This window comes from Canis lupus, chromosome 25 (genome assembly GCF_003254725.2).
Source record: "Canis lupus dingo isolate Sandy chromosome 25, ASM325472v2, whole genome shotgun sequence".
Lineage (NCBI taxonomy): Eukaryota > Metazoa > Chordata > Mammalia > Carnivora > Canidae > Canis > Canis lupus.
In genome coordinates, this window is record NC_064267.1 from 47,349,984 (window position 1) to 47,369,730 (window position 19,747).

Sequence of the window (19,747 nt, forward strand, 5' to 3'; positions counted from 1 at the left end):
ACATCATATTAAGTTGAATTAGTGGGTGTTGGTTCTGATGGCACGAAGGACACGACCAGCCCCGGCCACTTGCCAAGGGCTGACTCTCATCCTGGAAGTGCGTGGCTGCGTTTGGCAGTCGCCGGACGTGGAAGCCATAAGGCTCTTCCCATCCACGCAGGCAGAGCTTAGAAACTTCAGGATTCCCTATATGGATACCAGGTCTTCCGCCAGAGAGGGAAGAGGGAAACGGTGGAGGAAAAGGTATTTTAAGTCCAAGGCATGATCAAAGGCCAGAAAGCCTACAACAGTGGATGGAAAAGAAACAGGGGACATGTTGCGGGTCGGACAGTGTTTCCTTACAATTCCTATGTTGAAATCCAGATCCCCGATATCTCAGAATGTGACCTCATTTGGAAATAGGGCCGCTGCAGATATAACCAGTGAAGGTGAGGTCATTAGGGTGGGTTCCAGTGCATGATGACTGGTGTCCTTTACCAAAAGGGGCAACCTGCACACAGGCGTGGGCACGGGGAGGGCGTGTGGAGTGGACGTGAGGACGGGGAGACGCAGCAGAGTGTCACAGGAGCTCGGGGACAGCGGGGCGGCCGGGCAGGAGGGCTGGCAGTCGGAGCAAGAGACCGGGGTTGGAGGGAGGGGGCATGGAGGCCTCAGCGAAGCAACAGCTTCTCCCTCAGGCCCTCAGAAGGAACCAGCCCTGCCGACACCCTGATCTTGGGCTTCTGGCCTGCAGGCTGTGACGGAATGTTTGCGACACCTGTTTCAGCAGCCCTAGCAAACTGGTACAGAAGGAGTGAAATAATGGGAGAGAACGGGGACATCAGAGCAGGGAAAAAAATAACGAGAAATCAAAAAGTAATTGAGAAATAAAGGTGCCAATCGGCCTCTAATACTCCATTCTGCGCCACGTAGCATAAAAAGGGTATGAAGAACCGAGCAATTTTTAACAAGTTGTAGCTTCCCAAATACGTTCCTGGCGGATGAGGGGCCGAGGCTCAAGAGTAGACGTGCTGGTGGACATCCAGCCACCTCCACTCCTCCAACGACAGGGACCGGGATGCGTGCTGCATGCTTAGGATTCAGGAACAAATTAACATCACAAAAAGACATGAAAATAATAATGATTTCCCGTTTCTAGACTGTTGGGTTGGACGCAGGCCACCCAGCTTCCAGGACAAGGTCAGCAGAGAGTCGGCTCCAGGCTGACTTCGTGTTGTGACAGCGCTGCTGAGACGGTGCACCTGCCCGGGCATCACCTACTCCGAAGCTTTGGGGGACGGGGTGGGGGGGTTCATGTGTACACGTGTAAGTCATGCCGTCTATGATGTTGAGTTTTCTCCTCTGTAGGGCAGGCTCTGAACACCCAGGAGAGGGTCTCAACACAGTGACTCCAGGTTCGGGAGAATGCTCCCCCAAAAGCCCAGTGGCTGAACCATGAGTGGGGCCAGCTAATCTAGGGGGATATTAATTTATGATTAATACTATCCTCCCTGTATTTTTGCCCTGAGCTCGCCAAAGGCTGGGCGAGAACGCCGCCACCAGCAAGAGCAGGACAATAGCTAGCTCTGCGCCAGGCCAAGCATATCCCGAAGGCCTCATCCCCTAACTCATTATTCACAGCGATTTAATGAGGCCGGAGCTGCTCTTGTTCCCCTAATTGTGGAAACTGAGGCACAGAAGGATTCCATAAAGGGCGAGGAGGTCCGGGAGGGGACATTCTGTCTTTCATTTTTTTTTTTTTTTTAAGATTTTATTTATTTATGATAGTCACAGAGAGAGAGAGGGGCAGAGACACAGGCAGAGGGAGAAGCAGGCTCCATGCACCGGGAGCCTGACGTGGGATTCGATCCCGGGACTCCAGGATCGCGCCCTGGGCCAAAGGCAGGCGCCAAACCGCTGCGCCACCCAGGGATCCCACATTCTGTCTTTCATATTTTATTTCTCTCGAAGCATTACTTACTCATTCTTGCATGCATGGCAATTTATCTTCTGAAATTATTTTTTTCTCTTTATTTCTAATATTCCTTGAGTTTCGTCAGCTCATTTCTGAGTTTTTCTAATTCCATTTCGTGTATTCTTACATTTCTTCTGTAATTTTCTTATTGTGTTAGCTTGCTTGAAAGAGTGGGCTCCATTTACATGTCTTTTTGTGATGTTAATTTGTTCCTTCTTTCCTTTTGATAGAAACTTTGCATAGGCTTTGATCTTGGATGTTTCCAAGACGTTAATTTTATATGAGACAGCATTTCTATACTTTTAGAAGTAAGTTTGGCTCCGGGTAGCTTTTTAAAAGTCATAGAGCCCCCTCTTCTGTTGTTTCCAGATAAATTAAAAGCACGGTGGTGTGTTTTGAGGTGGCCGGACCCCTCCCGGTCACAGATGCTGTGGCTGCCTTAGCTTCCCGGTGAGTGCTTGCTGGTTGGTTCGGTGTTCCTCTGTTCTGCGTCCCTAATGGCTTGTACTTTGAGGTTTGAGGGGAGACCTTGTCATTTAGTTTTGGTGTAAATGTTGTCTGCAGGTTTCCGTCTTTGCTGTCTGGATGCATTGTCTATTTTTATGTGGGCATTTGGCACGATCCACTGCTGTCTTTCAAGCTAAGGGATCTTACCAGGGAAAAAAAAAATAAGGAAAACATGGAAAAGCCCCTGTGGCAGAATGACTGATTTTGTTAGACTGGGTCATTTTCTTTTTCTTTCAGATTTTTAATTTAAATTGCAGTTAGTTAACATGCAGTGTGCAATGCCGGTTTCCGGTTCATTGATTCATCACTTACACACAACACCCAGTGCTCATCACAAGTGCCCTCCTTAATGCCCGTCACCCGTTTAGCCCATCTCCCACCATCTCCCCTCCATTGACCCTCAGTTTGTTCTCTAAGAGTCTCTTAGGGTTTGTTTCTCTCTCTCTTTTTTCCCCCCTTCCACTATGTTAGTCTGTTTTGTTTATTAAATTCCACATATGAGTGAAATCCTATGGTATGTGTCTTTCTCTGACTGACTTACTTCTTTTGGCATAATACTCTCTAACTCCATCCATGTCATTGCAAATGGCAAGATTTCATTCTTATTGATGGCTGAATAATATTCCATTGTATATATACCACATCTTTTTTATCCATTCATCTGTCGATGGACATCTGGGCTCTTTCCATAGTTTGGCTATTGTTGATAATGCTGCTATAAACATCAGGGTGCAGGTACCCCTTTGAATCTGTATTTTTGTACCCTTTGGGTAAATACCTAGTAGTGCAATTGCTGGATCATAGGGTAGTTCTATTTTTAACTTTTGGGGAAACTCCATACTGTTTTCCAGAGTGGCTGCACCAGTTGGCATCTCCACCAACAGTACAAGATGGTTCCCCTTTCTCCACATCCCCACTGACATCTGTTGTTTCTTGTGTTGTTAATTTTAGCCATTTTGACAGGTGTGAGGTGGTATCTCATCGCGGTTGTGAGGCTTTTCCCTGATGATGAGAGATGTTGAATATCTTTTCATGTGTCTGTTGGCCATCTGGATGTCCTCTTTGGAAAAATGGCTATCATTAGACTGGGTCATTTTCACTTGAATTCACTGTTAAGTGTCTGATTGTAGTCACTTTGGCCTTTGGTGTCATAAAGATGCTGCCTGGAAACTGACAGATCATTGCAAAGTCCAAGATGGGTAAGAAATCAAACAGAAGATGAGAAATAGGTTCATTATTTTTGGAGACTCCACCTTGTGCCGTGTACTGTATAAACACTAGAAATTCAGCGATGAACAAAAAGACACAATGTCAAAAGAGACGGCAGTTGAGGAGAAGTCAGAGATCTCAATCACAAGGAAAGGGTCAGGGTTCTGTGAAAAATGTCATTTTTTCACATGAACAGAATTAACAGAACAAAATCAATGGAATCCAGGAGAAAACCCTTTAGTAGTTGAACAAGAAACACATAAAAGAAATAGAAATCCAATATATAACCCAGTATATGTTGTGGCAAAATTCTTTTACTATTAGGAAAAATGAATGCTCCTTCAGACCCTCAAGAAGGAAATGTGGCTTTATTTCAAAGGGATTAATCATTTTTTTGATCAGAGGGAAATGTCAACCTTCTCGTTCCTACAGGCTAAAATTAAGTCAATGTACAATATAATACAATAAAAGATAGAGATTCCATGTTTCTACATGGATGCCACAACAATTTAAAAAGAGGGTGGGAAGGCCATATCTTTCTAGAAGAATGGCACCTACTAAACATAGTAAGGATGAAAAAAAATAGAAGACCCACATTTTATAACCCCCCTAGCAGTAATCAAAGCAGGCAAAAATCATCAGTGGATGATAAAAACTTTAAGCCAGTTGGGAACAGATTCTCCAGAGCTTTGAAGAATCCCCCCTCCCCCCAGGTTATTCATTAACTACAAAGGTTAAAGTGAAGCTTGACAGTGGAGAAATCTGGGGAACAGATCTTCGGCCAGTGATGGAACTTAATGTCCCCAGTGATGGGACACACATGCTCCCAGCGTGAAACACTGAGGACATAATATCACCTGTGGAGTCTGCCTCTCAGAAATGTTTAACCCAAATCCAGTCACGAGGAAACCATCAAACCACGTCTGTGGAAGGACAGTCTGTGAAACAGCTCGGACTCTGACACTGTCAATGGTGTGAAGGATGTTGGGTTGGAGGTTGTTCTAGATCAAAGGCAGGAAAGGCAACTAACCAGATAGGAGCACCGCAGCCACGGTCCTTGATTGGACTTTGGATTCAGAAAGACAAACATTTATAAAGGACAGTATTAGGACAATTGGGGGAGTAGATCGCTTCCTAGGTATTAAGTAATAGCATCGTAATAATGTCAAGTTGTCTGAGTGTGGTTATTCTTTTGTGGTTATGTGAGAGAATGTTCTGGTTCATATATGAGGGAAAGGGAACATTATACCTGCCTCAGGGTGCTGGGATTAGGAAGAAATTTTTATCTATTTTTTTAAATTTATTTATTTATTTATTTATTTATGATTACTAAGAATTTTAAGTTTTAAGTGTGCTTTCAGGTCATCATTTTTTTTTTTTTTTTTTTTTTTAAATTAAGAGAAAACATTAGTTGGGGATGGTGATAGCAAATGTCCCCCCTCCTTCCTTTCAGCTACTTCTGTGGTGGCCCTTTCTGGTAGGAATTCCTCCTCTAAGAACTGTGTGTTGTGCAAATGCCAGGTGCTGTTCCCTGGGGCATTTTGTTTAAATCTGAAAGTGTGAACAATTCCTTTCCTCAGTTTGGCTTATGCCAGCCAGAACGCCTCAAGGAACTTTGCTAGTAGGCTCAAAGAGAGCCAGGAGCGAGCTGGACCTATGCGTTCACAGCACGGAATGAATTAAAATCAATTCGGGCCAACCAAAATCAACCACAAGCCACCACGGGGGCCAGGTTTTGGTTTGGACAGAAACGCAAAGGAATCCTATTTCCAGCTGTCGGGACCTCGCAACCCAAGGGGCGACATATGTGGTACATACATGTGTTATTCTTGGTGTATCTTACCGATGTAATCAGAGAGGTTAACTTTCAGAGCCTGGATCAGCAGCCCTTCTTCCACCAGTTCCTTATACAGAGACTCAATGGTCCTGGTGATAAAGCAGACCAGCTATTCCATGAGCAGACAATAAAATCAGCATTTCTGTTAATCACATACACAGAGAACTTTCACCAGATCTATTTCTAAGCACATTTGTATCTATGCAAATAAGTTGATTTTTGGAAGCGTTTCTCCAATTTGAGGGACACATTAGGCTTTAAAAACAATACTTTTGCTCATCCGTGTGTACATCTGACGTTTCCCATTAATAAGAATTATATCTGTGGGCATCTGAGACCAGCTATCGCTCCTCCAGTGTGCCCTTTCATTAGTCCTTGTGACGGCACAGATATGAATTAGAAATTGCCCAATAATAGTAGCGCAATGGGCCCACAATTATACATTCAGTTAGCATCTGCAAGCCGTAGTAGATCATTAATCCTTTGTGAAATTGATGTTTCCTTTTTAACCCAATAGCATAATAGTTTAGGAGAAATATCTATAAAGAACAAAGGCTTATAGGGGAACTAATTCTACTCCGAAAGACAAATGTCTAACACAGTGAGTGTGATGATTTTTTTTTTTTTTTTGGAGGATGTTATACTTTTCCTTAGTGTTTACAGATGTCAAAACCACTTCCCTAAGAGGTCCTTGGGCATATAGCCAGCCCACTGGTAATTTATACTAATTGAGGGAAAAAATCAAGACAGTATCCCACTTAATGATTGAAACTCCCAGTGAAATTAACTGGGGCTTGGTTTGTAGGAATTTAGATAGGTCAAGCTCAAATATTGAGTTTAATCCTTTGAGATGTTTTGCCTATTCCCTTTTCATTTCTAGGGGCCTTATGCTTTAGTTCTACCCGAGTCTTTCTTTAGAATGAAGGATTGTAAATATATTAACTATATTTCACTAGTTCTTTGTTGTATGATCCAGGTTAATGTGAGCAAGAATATCAGTTATATTTAAGCCAAATACCATTGGGATAAATATTAATTCAATGACCCCATTCTTCAATTGACCAGAATTTTATTCTTTCAAATATATTTAAAATAGTATTTAAATTAAAATAACATTTAAAACTCTGTGTTGAATTAAGAAGGTTTTAATTGTAATGGGATTTGGGATAATAATATCTGACCAGTATCAAGAAAGTACCAACTGTCCTTTTTTTTAAACTAGAATATTGATTTAATAATAAACATAGAATATATGCATAAAATGCTAACATAAAATTGAAGAAGATTCTCTAAAACAATCAAAACAAAATACATGAAGAAGGTTGGAACACAAGCCTGTATTTGGATCTTTCCAGTGAAATAAACTTCTGTTATGGAATAAAACATTTTCAACTTTAAAACTACCTTAAATATGATAAAAGTACTGGTTTCAGGTTGATATTAACTCGATGAGAAAAATGGAAGTTGTCTTAGAGTGTCTTGGTGGGATTGGCCTTAGTCCAGAGATGTAGGGTCTCCAAAATTGAAATGAAAAGTCTTCTAGGAATGAGACAGCCAGTTATTTCTATACTTTCGGGCACAAGAGTGAATAAAACAGTCCTGGTCTCTCTTTATTTCACTAGAGAACCACTTTTGGCCCATTTACGGTAGTTCAATTATACAGAAGCAAGTATAAGAACATATTCAATGTCTAATGGATATTGTTCATGAGCTACATATGTGTGATCTGTATTGTTAAACTGTATTGTTATTTGGTAAACTCATCTTTATATGCATGAGAATGTGAATGAAAAGCTTTAATTTAGTGGTCAGGTCATATTGGTTGATTTGATTTTAGCTCTGGTTTGTGTCTGGATGAGGCACTTAGCATAATCTTCTTCGCCTGAAAGATGTACTTGGTTTTGGGGCTAATGTAAGAGCAAAGGAGAAAGATGGGTTTTAAAAGCTACTAAAAAACAGCTGTGTCCTGTGGCACTGTGTGCATTCATAGGTTGGACCCCTGTCTAGGGAAGGGAGCTCCCTGGGTCCCCAGGAGGCATTAGTGCTGGCACTTGGAGGGATTGGTGCCCTAGGAATAGGCACCTGACTCTCAGGATGCTGACTAGGCCCCTCTTAGGCATCAGTCAGCTCTAGCATCTTGACTTTGAACCTGTCCCCAGATGATGGAGCCTCAAGTGAGGAAACCTGCCTCTATGGGTACCCTGTGCGAGCCTTTTCTCTACAGAGCCAAAGCCCACACACCCTCTGGCTATCTTTCCAGGGGCTACCTGCCAGGCTCCAGGCATGTGCACTAGCTCTGGTGTGCTCTGGCCTCCTCTCTCCTTCTGGATGCTTCTAAGCTGGCTTCCTTTCTCATGGATCCACTCTCAAGTAGTTTGGGAATGTATCCCTGGTAGGCAGGGGATGACTAGAAAACACTCCCAAACAGGGGAGCAATATGTGACACCCGTTAATAAAACCCATGGGAGAAAAAGTATTACCTTCAGAATGATTTCTGACATTTTCTTAGGGATTGTATTTTGTTTGACATTTATTTATTTATTTATTTATTTATTTATTTGAAGTATAATCAACACACAGTATCCTATTAGTTTTAGATTATTAGTGATTCAGTATTTTTATACATTACAGAATGATCCCCACGATAAGTCTAGTCTCCATCTATCACCATACAAAGTTATTACTATATCGTTGACTATATTCCCTATGCTGTACATTACATCCTATTGACTTAATTATTTTGTAACTGGAAGTTTGTGCCTCTTGATCCCCCTTTTCTACCTGTCCCCCAGCCCTGCCCCAGCTGGTGGCCACTAGCTTATTTCCTGCATCTCTTTTGTTTGTTTTGTTTTGTTTTGTTTTTTTAGATTCCACTACATTCCTTGAAATTATCAGAAAACCCAGGTTCTATTTATTTCCAGTGTTAAAGCACTGAAGGGTCATTTCAGCATAAAAAATGAGCATTTAAAAATGATTCATGAGTATCAAAGCTCGGACAGCAGAGCTCAAGGAAATGGAAACATCCCTTGACATGGTAAAACTCTGTCCTTCCCTTCAACGAGCATCTGTGAAGTGCCTCAGTGGGCCGGGCCTGGGACAGGGCAGGAAACGGGAACAGTCTCTGCCCTCGTGGAGTGTCAGTGCTCCCTCAAAAGTTGGATCAGGATGCTATTTCTTAAACAATTTCTTAAGAACCCCATGAAATTTGGGATGCCTCTTGGTTGGTTAAGTGTCCGACTCTTGTTTCCAGCTCAGGTCACGATCTCAGGGTCATGGGACCGAGCCCTGCGTCAGGCTCTGCACTGGGTGGGAAGTCTGCTTGAGATTCTCTCTCACCCTCTATTTCTCCCTGTGCTCGTGTTCTCCTTCTCTCAAATAAATAAATAAAATCTTAAAAAAAAAAAGGATCCCCATGAACTTAAAAAATTCACATAATCTCAGAGGTGACCATGGCGTACATCCTTTGCCGTACATCTCTGCAGGCTAGGAGGCTGCATTTTTTTTTTAAGATTTTATTTATTAATTCATGAGATACACAGAGAGAGAGGAAGCGACGTATAGGCAAAGGGATAAGCAGGCTCCCCTCAGGAGCCTGCTTAGCCCCGATGTGGGACTCGATCCCGGTACCAGGATCACGCCCTGAGCCAAAGGCAGATGCTCAACTGCTGAGTCCCCCAGGTGTCCCTAGGAGGCTGCATTTCATGCAGGACTGCAGAGCGGCCCCAGCACTTTGAGGCGGGAGGAGGTGCGGTGGGCAGAGAGGGGTGCCTTTCCTAGGCTGGGGCCGTGGACTTCTGTGGTGACCTGCGCTCTGCTCTGGGGAGCCCTCCACGTGCAGTACAACAGCACTAGGGCACACCTCACCTGTCAGCTGTTAGATCTTTGTCCTTCTTCCCTCTTTTCCCTTTTTTGCCTTTCTTCCCTTTCTTTTTCTGGAAAAAAATGGAAACAGTCAACAATTTAGTAAAAACAAGTGAGCAAATTAGCTCTAGATACTAGGAAAAACAGCTGGTTTTGTTAGTGGTGGCAGGGAATGGGATGGGAACATCCACTGTGGCACACTGGACATGCGGTTGCCACATTTTCCTGGACGGAAGGCTTGGCCTGGGAAACTGCAGGTTGCTTATGTGGGCACATCCCTGGGTGGGTAGATGGTGAGGTCACCACTGCGAAGCCTGCACAAGGCCTGATTCCCAACAGGTTCTGAGCATTCTGGCTCTTCCTGTGGGCTCTCACCTACAAAGGATGAGAGCACCGCGTGCCCAGGCCATCAAGTTGTGCTGGTCTTTGACATCCAATCTCGTGCCCTGTTAGCCTCAGCCCCAGATCTGCATCCCAGGGGGCTCTGCATTCTGATCACTGGGATAGCCGGAGGGAAGTGCTTGGAATATGATTGTTCAAAACAGTGCTGGTTGCTTCACTACTCTGTTTAAAGCACCCATTGGTTCCTGCCCATCGCCCATGGGATGAAGTTAAAGTTCACCACCATGGTGGATGCAGTTCTTCCAGGGGCTCTCTTCCTTTATTGGCTCATATTCTTTCTCAGGCCTCCGCCCAAGCTCCCCCGTCATGCAGACTGACCGTCGGGCACTTTCTTACTATCCTAGCATCTTTCATTCCTCCACGTCCATGTCTACATTCATTCATTATTTTTATTGCAGTATAATTTATGCACCGTGAATATACTCGTGTGCAGGCTGACTGACTTTTGCATTTATTTTTTTACATATAACCATATAAACACTGCCTGAATCAACATCTAGAATGTCTTCTCTCCATCCCTGGAAAGGATCATGAGAGAGAGACTGTGGGTAGACTTCACTGTGGATTCAGACTGCTTGTTGCGGTCCACAGAATTGCACAATATAAACTGCCTATGGCTTCTTTTAGCCAATATCATGTTCTTAAGATTCACTTAATGTGGTTGCACATAGCTATACTTCATGATTTTCAGGTGTTTACACGTTAAATTTTTTATTTTGAGACTATGGTAGGTTCACACGCAGTCGTAAGAAATAATACAGAGATCCTGAGTACCATCTACCAGGTTTCTCTCAAAAGTAACATCTTACAGAACTATCTGAACCAAAAGTCACAACCAAGACACTGGTATTGACAATGTAATAGTCAAGATACAGAACATTTCTATTTCCACCAGGACCCCTCAAGGGGCCCTTTCCAGACCCACTCCCTTCCCTCTCATGAGCACCTCATCTTTAACCCCCAGAAACTATGAATCTCTCCTCCGTTTCCATAATTTTGTCTTTTTGAGAATGTTGTATCAACAAAACCAGAGTACATATCTTTTTGCTTTTCACTTGTTATAATTCTCAGGAAATCTGGCCAGGTCATTCTATATATCAACGGTTGTTCTTTTTTTATTGCTGTTTTCAGTTTTGAATTATTGTGAATGAAGGGGTGTGTGTGTGTGCGTGTGTGTGTGTGTGTGTGTGTGTGTGTCTTTGTTTCTCTGGGATTAATGCCCATGAGTGCAATTGCTTGGTTGTATAGTACGTGCATATCTGGTTTGCAAAGAAAGTGCCAAACTGCTTTTCAGAGTGCCAATACCATTTCACATTCCCACCAGTAATGTATGAGTGATCTCGATTCTTCCCATCTTCTCCAGCAATTGGTGATGCCATCCTAATGGGAGTGTGGTGACCTCTCATTGTGATTTTAATTTGCATTTCCCTCATGGCTAATGGCATCTTTTCCCATGCTCTCTTGCCCTCTCTACAGCCACACCAGTGCCATACCTCCTTGTGTATTTTGCCCATTTTCTAATCAATTGCATTTTAACTGTTGTGTTGTGAGAGTTCTTCATATGCCCTAGGTACTAGCTCTTCCTCAGATATGTGGTTTGCAAATATTTTCTCCTAGTCTTTAGTTTGTCTTCTCATGTTCTCCTTAGAATCTTACATGGAGGAAAAGTTTCTAATTTTGATCAAGTCTAAATTTGCCTTTTATGAATTCTGCTTTTGCTATTTATTCTAAGAACTCTGTCTAGCCTGAGATCCCAAGGATGTTCTCCTATATTTTAATAATAGTTTTATAGTTGTAAATTTTCCATTCAAGTGCATTCGAGTTTGAGCTCATTTTTGTACAATGTATGAGACTTAGGTAAAGGTTCATTTTTTTCTGTCTGTGGTTATCTAATTGTTTCAGCATCATGTATTGTAAAGGTTATTCTTCCTTAAATTTTTGTACCTTTGTCAAAAATCAGTCAGGAATATTCATGTGGACTCACTTCTGGTTGTGCATTCTGTTCTGTCGATCTATGTATCTATCCCTCTACCAGTAATTAAGTTTAATTCTATCATCTTCATATTTATTTATTTTACTTTATTAAAAAATTATTTATTTATTCCTGAGAGATGCACACACACACACACACACACACAGAGAGAGAGAGAGAGAGAGAGAGAGAGGCAGAGACATAGGCAGAGAGAGAAGCAGGCTCCATGCAGGGAGCCCGATGTGTGACTTGATCGCGGTTCTCCAGGATTATGCCCTGGGCCAAAGGCAGGTGCTAAACCGTTGAGCCATCCAGGGATCCCTCCAATATTTGTTTTTTAATTGTACAATCTGTTCTTTTTCCTTTTCCTTTTCCTTTCCTGTAGTCTTCCTAATCAATCAGGTATTTTTTATTTTCCCATGTTATCTTCATTATTACTTCTTGTTATACATTTTAGTATCATTTAAAGAATTACAAAATATAACACTAACTTATTATAATTTACCTTGAACTAGCACTTTATGGTGCCTGAACAGCACAATAACCTTACAAGTCCATTTACCCCTACCTACCTTATCAGTTGCTGTTGTCATATATTTTATTTCTACATGTTATATAAATACCTAAGACTTTGTTATTATTCTTCCCTTAAAAAACAGAATATTCTAAAAGTAGTGTTTTATATTTTCAAAAGCTGATCATTCCTTCTTACACTTCATTGTTTCCATTTGGGATCAGTTTCCTTTAGCCTGAAAAATATTCTTTTAGTATTTTCATATTGTGGATCTGCTGCTGATAAGTTCTCTAAGATTTTGTTTATCCAGGAACATCTCTATTTCATTACATTTTTGAAGGATGTTTTCACTGGGTCCGGAGTTCTAGGTTGGCAGTTAATTTTTTCCAATCTCTAAAATGCCATTTGTTGCCTCCTGGCTCCATAGTTCCTGTTGAGAAAGTCAGCAGTCATTCTTATTCTTATTTTTGTTTCCTTGAAGGAAATGTGTCTTAAAAGAAGAAAACAAACCTATTAAGATTTTGCCTTTTATCTTCAACTTTTCAGCATTTTGACCATGATGTGCTGAGATGTAGTTTTCTTTGTGTTTGTTCTACTCAAACCTCATTGACCTCATTGAGGCTCCTGAATTTGTGGCTTCATGTCTTTCATCAGATTGGGAAAATTCATGGACATTTCTTTTTCATATATTGCTTCTTTCCCATTCTCCTGCTTTTTTTGGTGGTGGTGGGGGGATTCCAATTACACATACAGTACAACTACTGACTATGTCCCAAATTTCTTTATTCTCTGTTCTGTTCTTTACATTCTTGTTCTTTCAGCACTTCCATTTAGATTTCCTATTGGCTGGTCTTTAAGCTCAATCTGTCTTCTGCTATGCCCATGCTGTTGTTTAATCAGTTCAAGGAGTTCTTAATTTCTGCTTCTGCAATTTTCAGTTGTAGAATGTTCATTTGTTTCTTTTCAAAGTAGATTTTCAATTTATTTTTAAATAAGGCATTCCTCCCTTTCCCATTTATATATGCTAGCTCTCTGTCAAATGCAAAAAATAGCCAAAGATTTTACCCTCAAGGAGCTTCTTAGCTTCTCCAGGAACTCCTATATTCTTAAAACTTCCATGATTACAACAGGAGGAGAACTCAGGAAAGGAGGGCCTCTGAGAGGCAGGACCTCACCCAGTGATGTCATCATGAGGATGACAGCACATCCAGAGTTATCCAATCTTACAGATCTGGAAACTTGCTCTTGCCAGTACAGATGCTTTGTCTGTCTTGTTCTCTTATCTATTCTGAATGACTTGAAATATACCTGGCATATAGTACTCAATAAATGCTATTGAATGAAAAAAATTAATAAAGATAATCTGTTTCCCAAGCCTAATTTTGGATCTACAAATAACAGGAGAAAGTGGAAAGTGGAATAATCTAAGTTGGTGAATTTAGAATCAGATATACAATTGCCAAGAGAAACAGACCATGTAGACTCGTATCTTATAGAAAAATCATCAGGAAACTATAATAACTTATCAGAACGTTGCTTGGTGAACATGGATTCAGAAAGGAGGTGGCTGGATGCTGTGAACTGCTGGACAATTGATGCTATACTGTGACATCTTGAGGCACATATTTAGCTTACAGGGATCAATCTGCATGGGATCTCAATTTGACTAATTTATTTGATAATATGTACTGAGGATTTGTTTTGTGCCAGAAAGAGTTACAATGGTGAGCAAGCAAAAAAGACAGTAATACAGTTCCTGCAGTCATAGTCCTTCAGTAGATTCAGGAAGGCAGATACCAACAAAATGATCTCACTAATAAATATAACATTAAAACTGTGATAAAGCACCTGGAAGACCTAGTATACAGTGCTATATGTATGCAGAGAAAGCAGACCTACTATGGATGGCCCAGAAGGCTTCCCTGAGGAAGGAAGGCTTGGACTGAGATTTAAGGGATTAATAGGAGTTAGCTAGGTTAGGGAGCATGGGAGCAAAGATAGTTCTTGAAAGAGAACAACATGTGCAAAGGCCCTGTGGTGGGAAGGAATACAGTGGGTTTGAGGGACAAAGAGGAAGTTCAGGGTGCTGAAGCACAGGTGAGAAGGGAGAGTGGGTAAAGAGCTTGGGGAAGTGGACATTGGCCAGGTTGGACAGAAAGCCTGGCTGAAGATTGTCATCTCTATTCTTAGAGGATTAAGATGCCATTGAAGGGTTTCAGCATGTAGTGATAAGAATAGGTTTGTATTTTGAAAGGAAGTTTCAGGTTGCGGATAGTCTCTGATCAAGTAATTTTATCTGGGTGCTGACAGATTAATACTGCCTGATTCTAATCAGAATCCCTTTTCTTCTTCTTTCTATGTTCAGGGTTGAATCCCTTTTCTGAATCCCTTTTCTTCTTCTTTCTATGTTCAGGGTTGACTATTTCCTTTATGCTAATGGTCTTCCTGAGGATGAGACTTGGTATAGTTAATTGTTTCAGCCTTGAAATTAAAACCACATCCAACATATGTGTCCAAAGTTTACACCTAAGTCATTGGATTGGAATTTGGGGCACTCCATAGTTACACAGTTACCATCAATTTATTGGGATACTCTGAGCACACCATTGAATGTTAAACCAGCTTAATTCCAAGAGGGAAATTCACAGCAACCCCTCCCTGTGACATATGATGAACCATGACATGGAAAGGGCAGATACCAGACTACAAGGAATGGAGGAGGCAGTCATGCAGGAGGGTGAGGAAGCCAATTCTTATCTTGGGCCTGGACAATGATACGTGTTGGGTAAAAGGAAAAAGTCTATTTTCAGCCAGAGAAAGTACAGCTACTTCCTCTCTGCATTTCCCATTTTGTTTGGCTTGAATTCCATGTTCAATTATCAAAACATCACTTCTTCATGCCGATAAGACCTATTGGTGAGAGAATAACCTACAGACGACCCTCATCAGTCTTCAGTGATGTGTCCTCAAGGAGGACTTTGAAGGACATTCAGGTGTCAAACTGGTAAGTCAGAGTTAAACTGTGAAACTGTAAATTGTAGTCAATACAAAACGGATCAGGATGGCGTCATGCTAAAGGGACTGGCTGAACTAGACACTCATGTAGCTGGATGTGTGAAAAACTCTAAGAGATTATGTGAACCACAAGAAGGTTTGATCAGCCATAGGACCTTGAGAAAACCATCAAAGAGGCAAAGGTTGCCTTATGCACCTGCTGACCCTGCCAGGGAAGGAAAGTCTGGCCTCCTCCTGGATGATTCTGGCCCCAATGGCAGGGCTAGCTCTGGAATGAAAGTGGAAGTAGGGGCCTAGGTTAGGAAAAAACCAGTTCTTTCCTCCTATGTGTGTCCTTTGCTCCCACGTGAATACCACATACACAACACTTCTGTCACCAGGTATGTGTGTGCGTGGGGGGTTCCCCCACCAAGAAATACCAGCTGAGAGTCCTACAATTTGACTCAATTCTGACACTATCTACTTAGAAATAGCATCGGATCCCATAGGTTGGGGGCTCAGTCCCACATGACTGCTCCCCTACCCCCACATCAGACACCAAACACAAGTCCCTGGTTAAAAATCTGGTTAAAACTCTTAGGTTCCCACAACCATTTCTTTGAGTTCAATTAGTTTCTTACAGTGGTTCACAGAACTGAGGGAAACACTTCACACTTACCAGTTTATTAAAGGATGTGATAAAGGGTAACAACTGATGGCCAGACCTTAGGATAAGGTCTGGGAGGGTCCTCTGTTCCTGCGGAGTCAGGCTGTGCCACCTTCTTGAAACATCCAAGTGTTCACCCTCCTGACATTACTGGGATTTCATGGAGGCTTCCTCACACAGGCACGATCAATTATTAGCTGCCTTCCCAGCCCTTCTCCCCTCTCTGGAGGGTTGGGGGTGGGGTTGGAAATTCGAAGCTTTTAATCATGCCTTGGTCTACCTGGTGACCGGCCCCCAGACAGGAGCCATCTGGGAGCCCACCCAGAGTTGTCTCATTAGAACACATATGCTCCAACTACTCTCATGACTTAGTGATTTAAAAGGGTTTCAGGAGCTCTGTGCCAGGAACCGGAGCCAGGGACCTATATATATCTTCTATTATCTCACAGGGCCTTAGTAAATGAACTTTGAACATCAGGATTTACATGGTTACCCCAAAACACCCTGAGATGGATTGGTGGCAATCTAAAATTCAATTTGTCTGATTCCCTACTCACAAAGAACTTGCTTATTGCCGCTGGCCTCCTCTACAGATCTACCTACAGGACGAGAGAGGAGGCATTCTGGGTACATTACTGGCTCCCCTCATTGTCCTCATCCTTCATGTGGGGTTTGGGTAATGCAAATCTGCAGTGAGCAGTTTACTCTGAGACTGGTGAATGTATTGCATTTATGAGGTCATGTCCCTGAAGGCTACATGGTGGAACAAGGCAAATCCACCTGGGTGTGCCAGGCAGCACCCAGGACTCAACTCTGGGGCTTGGGCAGCATTCCTGCTCATGATTCAAATCTGCATCTACCTCATCCCTCCCATGCTGGCTTGCTACTCACCTTTTTACCTTTCTTCTTTCCCACTTTGACCGGATACTCCTTTTCTCTGTTCACAGCCAGTTTTAAGTTTTTGAGCTCCTGTCGCATTAGCTCATCCACCTAGGAGAGTACAAAACACACCACTTATGAGTGACTTTGTGTGCCTTGTGTTTTCTTTGTGAAGTTTAAAAATAGCTTAGAATCTAGGCCGATCATTGATGGGAAATGGTGAAGAAGCCCAATGGCTGCCACTGATGACTTGTCTTCGCGCAAATCTAAGTGCGGTGTTACCTGCACTCTGATCTCGGACTCTAGTTCCTTTCGCTTCTCCTGTTTGATCAGTTCCGGGTCATAGTCCTGCGGGAAATTCCACGACTCGTCTCTATTCTTCCACATGTCTGTGGTCCAGAAGGATTGAGAAAAAGAAAATGAATTTTTTTTTCAACATGAAGACGAACGAAAATAGTTATTGCAATGTAAAGCATTGCATGGAATACAAGGTTGGATAAAATAATCAAGAGTTTATTGATGGCAGAGTGATGGGACTCATGTGTTCTGTTCCCTCAACTTCCCAAATGGGAAAAATGTGCTTGCATAATAACCTAAAAAATAAAGAAAACTGCTAATGTGAAAACATAAAATAAAAAGTATGACACGAGTAGTATTCTTCTAATGATTATAACCATGTAAAAATAATACATTAATTGTGGGATTATATAATTAGACAAATGTGGGATGACTATTTTTGTAATATGTTTTATATTACTTTCATTATTCAAACGATTCACTAAAATAGGAAAGATTTTACTGCTGGCTGAAGCCACCAGTGATTAGCCCCAGCCCCTTGTTAAAAGACAGCACTGAACATACAAGTACCCTTGACGTTCCCCTGACAGCTATATTTTTGAATTACTTTTTGGATGTGTTTGAAATCATACATGTTTTCCATTTCCCTTTTTGCCTTGGCCTGGCAGTTAGGAGAATGGTTAGAGAAATGTGACCTTAGAGGAAATAAGGATAATTCTGTGTCGCTGGAATAAACGGAACTAAAGTTCATTTCTCAGAGGGGAATTCCAAATGCGTGCCAAGGTACAGATCAGCTGGATCCTGGCACTGGGACATGGGGTGGTGTCCTGTGCAAAATGAGACTTGTCCATCTGGGAAATGAGACGTTTTCCCAGAATCTGTGTTCACAACGGGAGGAACTTGCCAGAACTCAACGTGCAACCACCACCCGGCTTGGCCACTTCCCTGGGAGCTCATCCTTAGGATAGCAATGCCCTTCAACTAGGGGAGGCAACTGAGGGCCGTGGGGGCCGGGTAGCGGCTCCTCAACCTTCAACACCTGTCTGAGGCAGAGGCTAACACCTGGGAAGAAGGTGCAGCTGGGGGCAGGTGAACACGTGAATGGGCAGAGCTTTCTCAACCATGGCCTCCCGTATGGGCTCAGCAGGGGGATCCTGAGACCGGCCAGGAATGAGTCCTCCTGATGCAGCTGCCTGAGAAGGGAGGGACAGTCACAGTCACCAACACATGTCTGGGAGCTGTGGAGAGCAAGGAGTGTCAACCGTGAAGACGGAGAGTAGAGAAGGTTCCTGGAGAGACGCCTTGGCAAACAGATGAGAAGGGAGGGCCAAATCAATCCCAGGGTCTGAGGTCAGCAAGAGGGACCAGAGATGAAGAAGGGACAAGATGTGCTGTGACCCAGGAAAAGCTGCAGATCCTGGACAGATGGACAGCACAGCAAGGAGATTCTGATGCACAACTCAAAGCTGGCCAATGGGCAGGTCTTTGGCCATCCGATGCCAGCCCATAGGACGCAGCCCGTGGTGGGGCCAGGGGGAAACCTCGTTGTACCGCTTTTGACTGTTGGTCTTATGGTCTTCATCCTTCTTACTGACAATCCCCACTTCCTCAGGGGAGAGGGACTCTGCAGGACAGTTGTGCCCAGAGCAGACACCTGTCTGCTCTGGGCACAGCAAAAGTGGAAGCAAAGTGGAAGCGATGGATGCCTGAGGGCCAGTGGCTGTCGTCTCAAGGTGATCAGTCAGGATCCTGTGGACAGGAAAACTATAGGAAGATGGGATGTGGAAATGCAGCTCCAATTCTCCAAAAGTGTGGGAGCCCCAGGCTGAAGAGCCTACAATGCTCCTGGTGGTTGGCATGGAAATCTCCAGAGTTGGGAATGGTCACCACAAGGTGTTGCCACACAGTCAGGCAGGCCCACCTCACTCCCTATGGGATGGGATGTTGGCCAGAATAGAGTCTGTCTGGAATCCAGGTCCAGCGAGGGCTCTCAGCCTTCCCCGGCTTCACACTGGAGAACTGAGGGGGTGTGGCTGGGCAGGGCTGTGCCAGGGGCTGGCTAGCCAGGGTCTCTGCCATGGTCACAGCCTATGGTGACGCAAGTCTGGGGGAACAGATTTTGGAAAACGAGGATTATCAAAGGACGCCAGTTTCTCTTGGGGTGGCCACTGTAGACTTATAAGAAATAGACAGGAAACAAGTCACAAACATGGTACAATTTTCATAGAGCCAATTCACCCATGTGGCTTTCCCCATTGGGGTGGCCACGTGACAGGTGACCCTGCCCCTGGGGCAGAGATGATGGCGACGGATGATGGGGCTGGGAGTGGATGTGGCACCTCTGGTCTCTCTTGCTGACCTCTCCTGGGTGCCTGCCTGTCGGAGATGACCCTAGAGGTGAGGATGTCATCACCTGGGCGGGGCAGGTGATCAGACTGATGAAGGCCACTCGTGGCAGGAGTGGGCACACAGGTAATTGCCAGAAAGCTAGGACCTGAATTTTTATTATTTTAAACGATCACTCCCATGACTGAGTGCCAGCCAGAGAGGCCTATCCTGTGTTTTCGAGTCAGGGAATGAAAACTAGGCGTTGCACAAATTGTCTACACCAGCCCACTGACATAAAACACGTGTTAAGTCATTATTTGAAAGTT

At 43.2% G+C, this 19,747-nt stretch overlaps 1 protein-coding gene across 3 annotated transcripts in view; it reads right to left on the reverse strand.

Annotated features, from left to right (window-relative positions):
* Window positions 1-19,747, reverse strand: part of IQCA1 (IQ motif containing with AAA domain 1) — a 146,307-nt gene that overhangs the window by 42,176 nt on the left and 84,384 nt on the right. For all 3 annotated transcript variants that reach the window (XM_049101295.1, XM_025463554.3, XM_025463556.3), the window contains 4 exons: window positions 17,079-17,185; window positions 16,809-16,907; window positions 9,372-9,439; window positions 5,514-5,596 (listed from right to left, as the gene is read on the reverse strand). In XM_049101295.1, coding sequence (XP_048957252.1) covers window positions 5,514-5,596; window positions 9,372-9,439; window positions 16,809-16,907; window positions 17,079-17,185 — 357 coding nt within the window. The remainder of the gene's footprint in view (window positions 1-5,513; window positions 5,597-9,371; window positions 9,440-16,808; window positions 16,908-17,078; window positions 17,186-19,747) is intronic.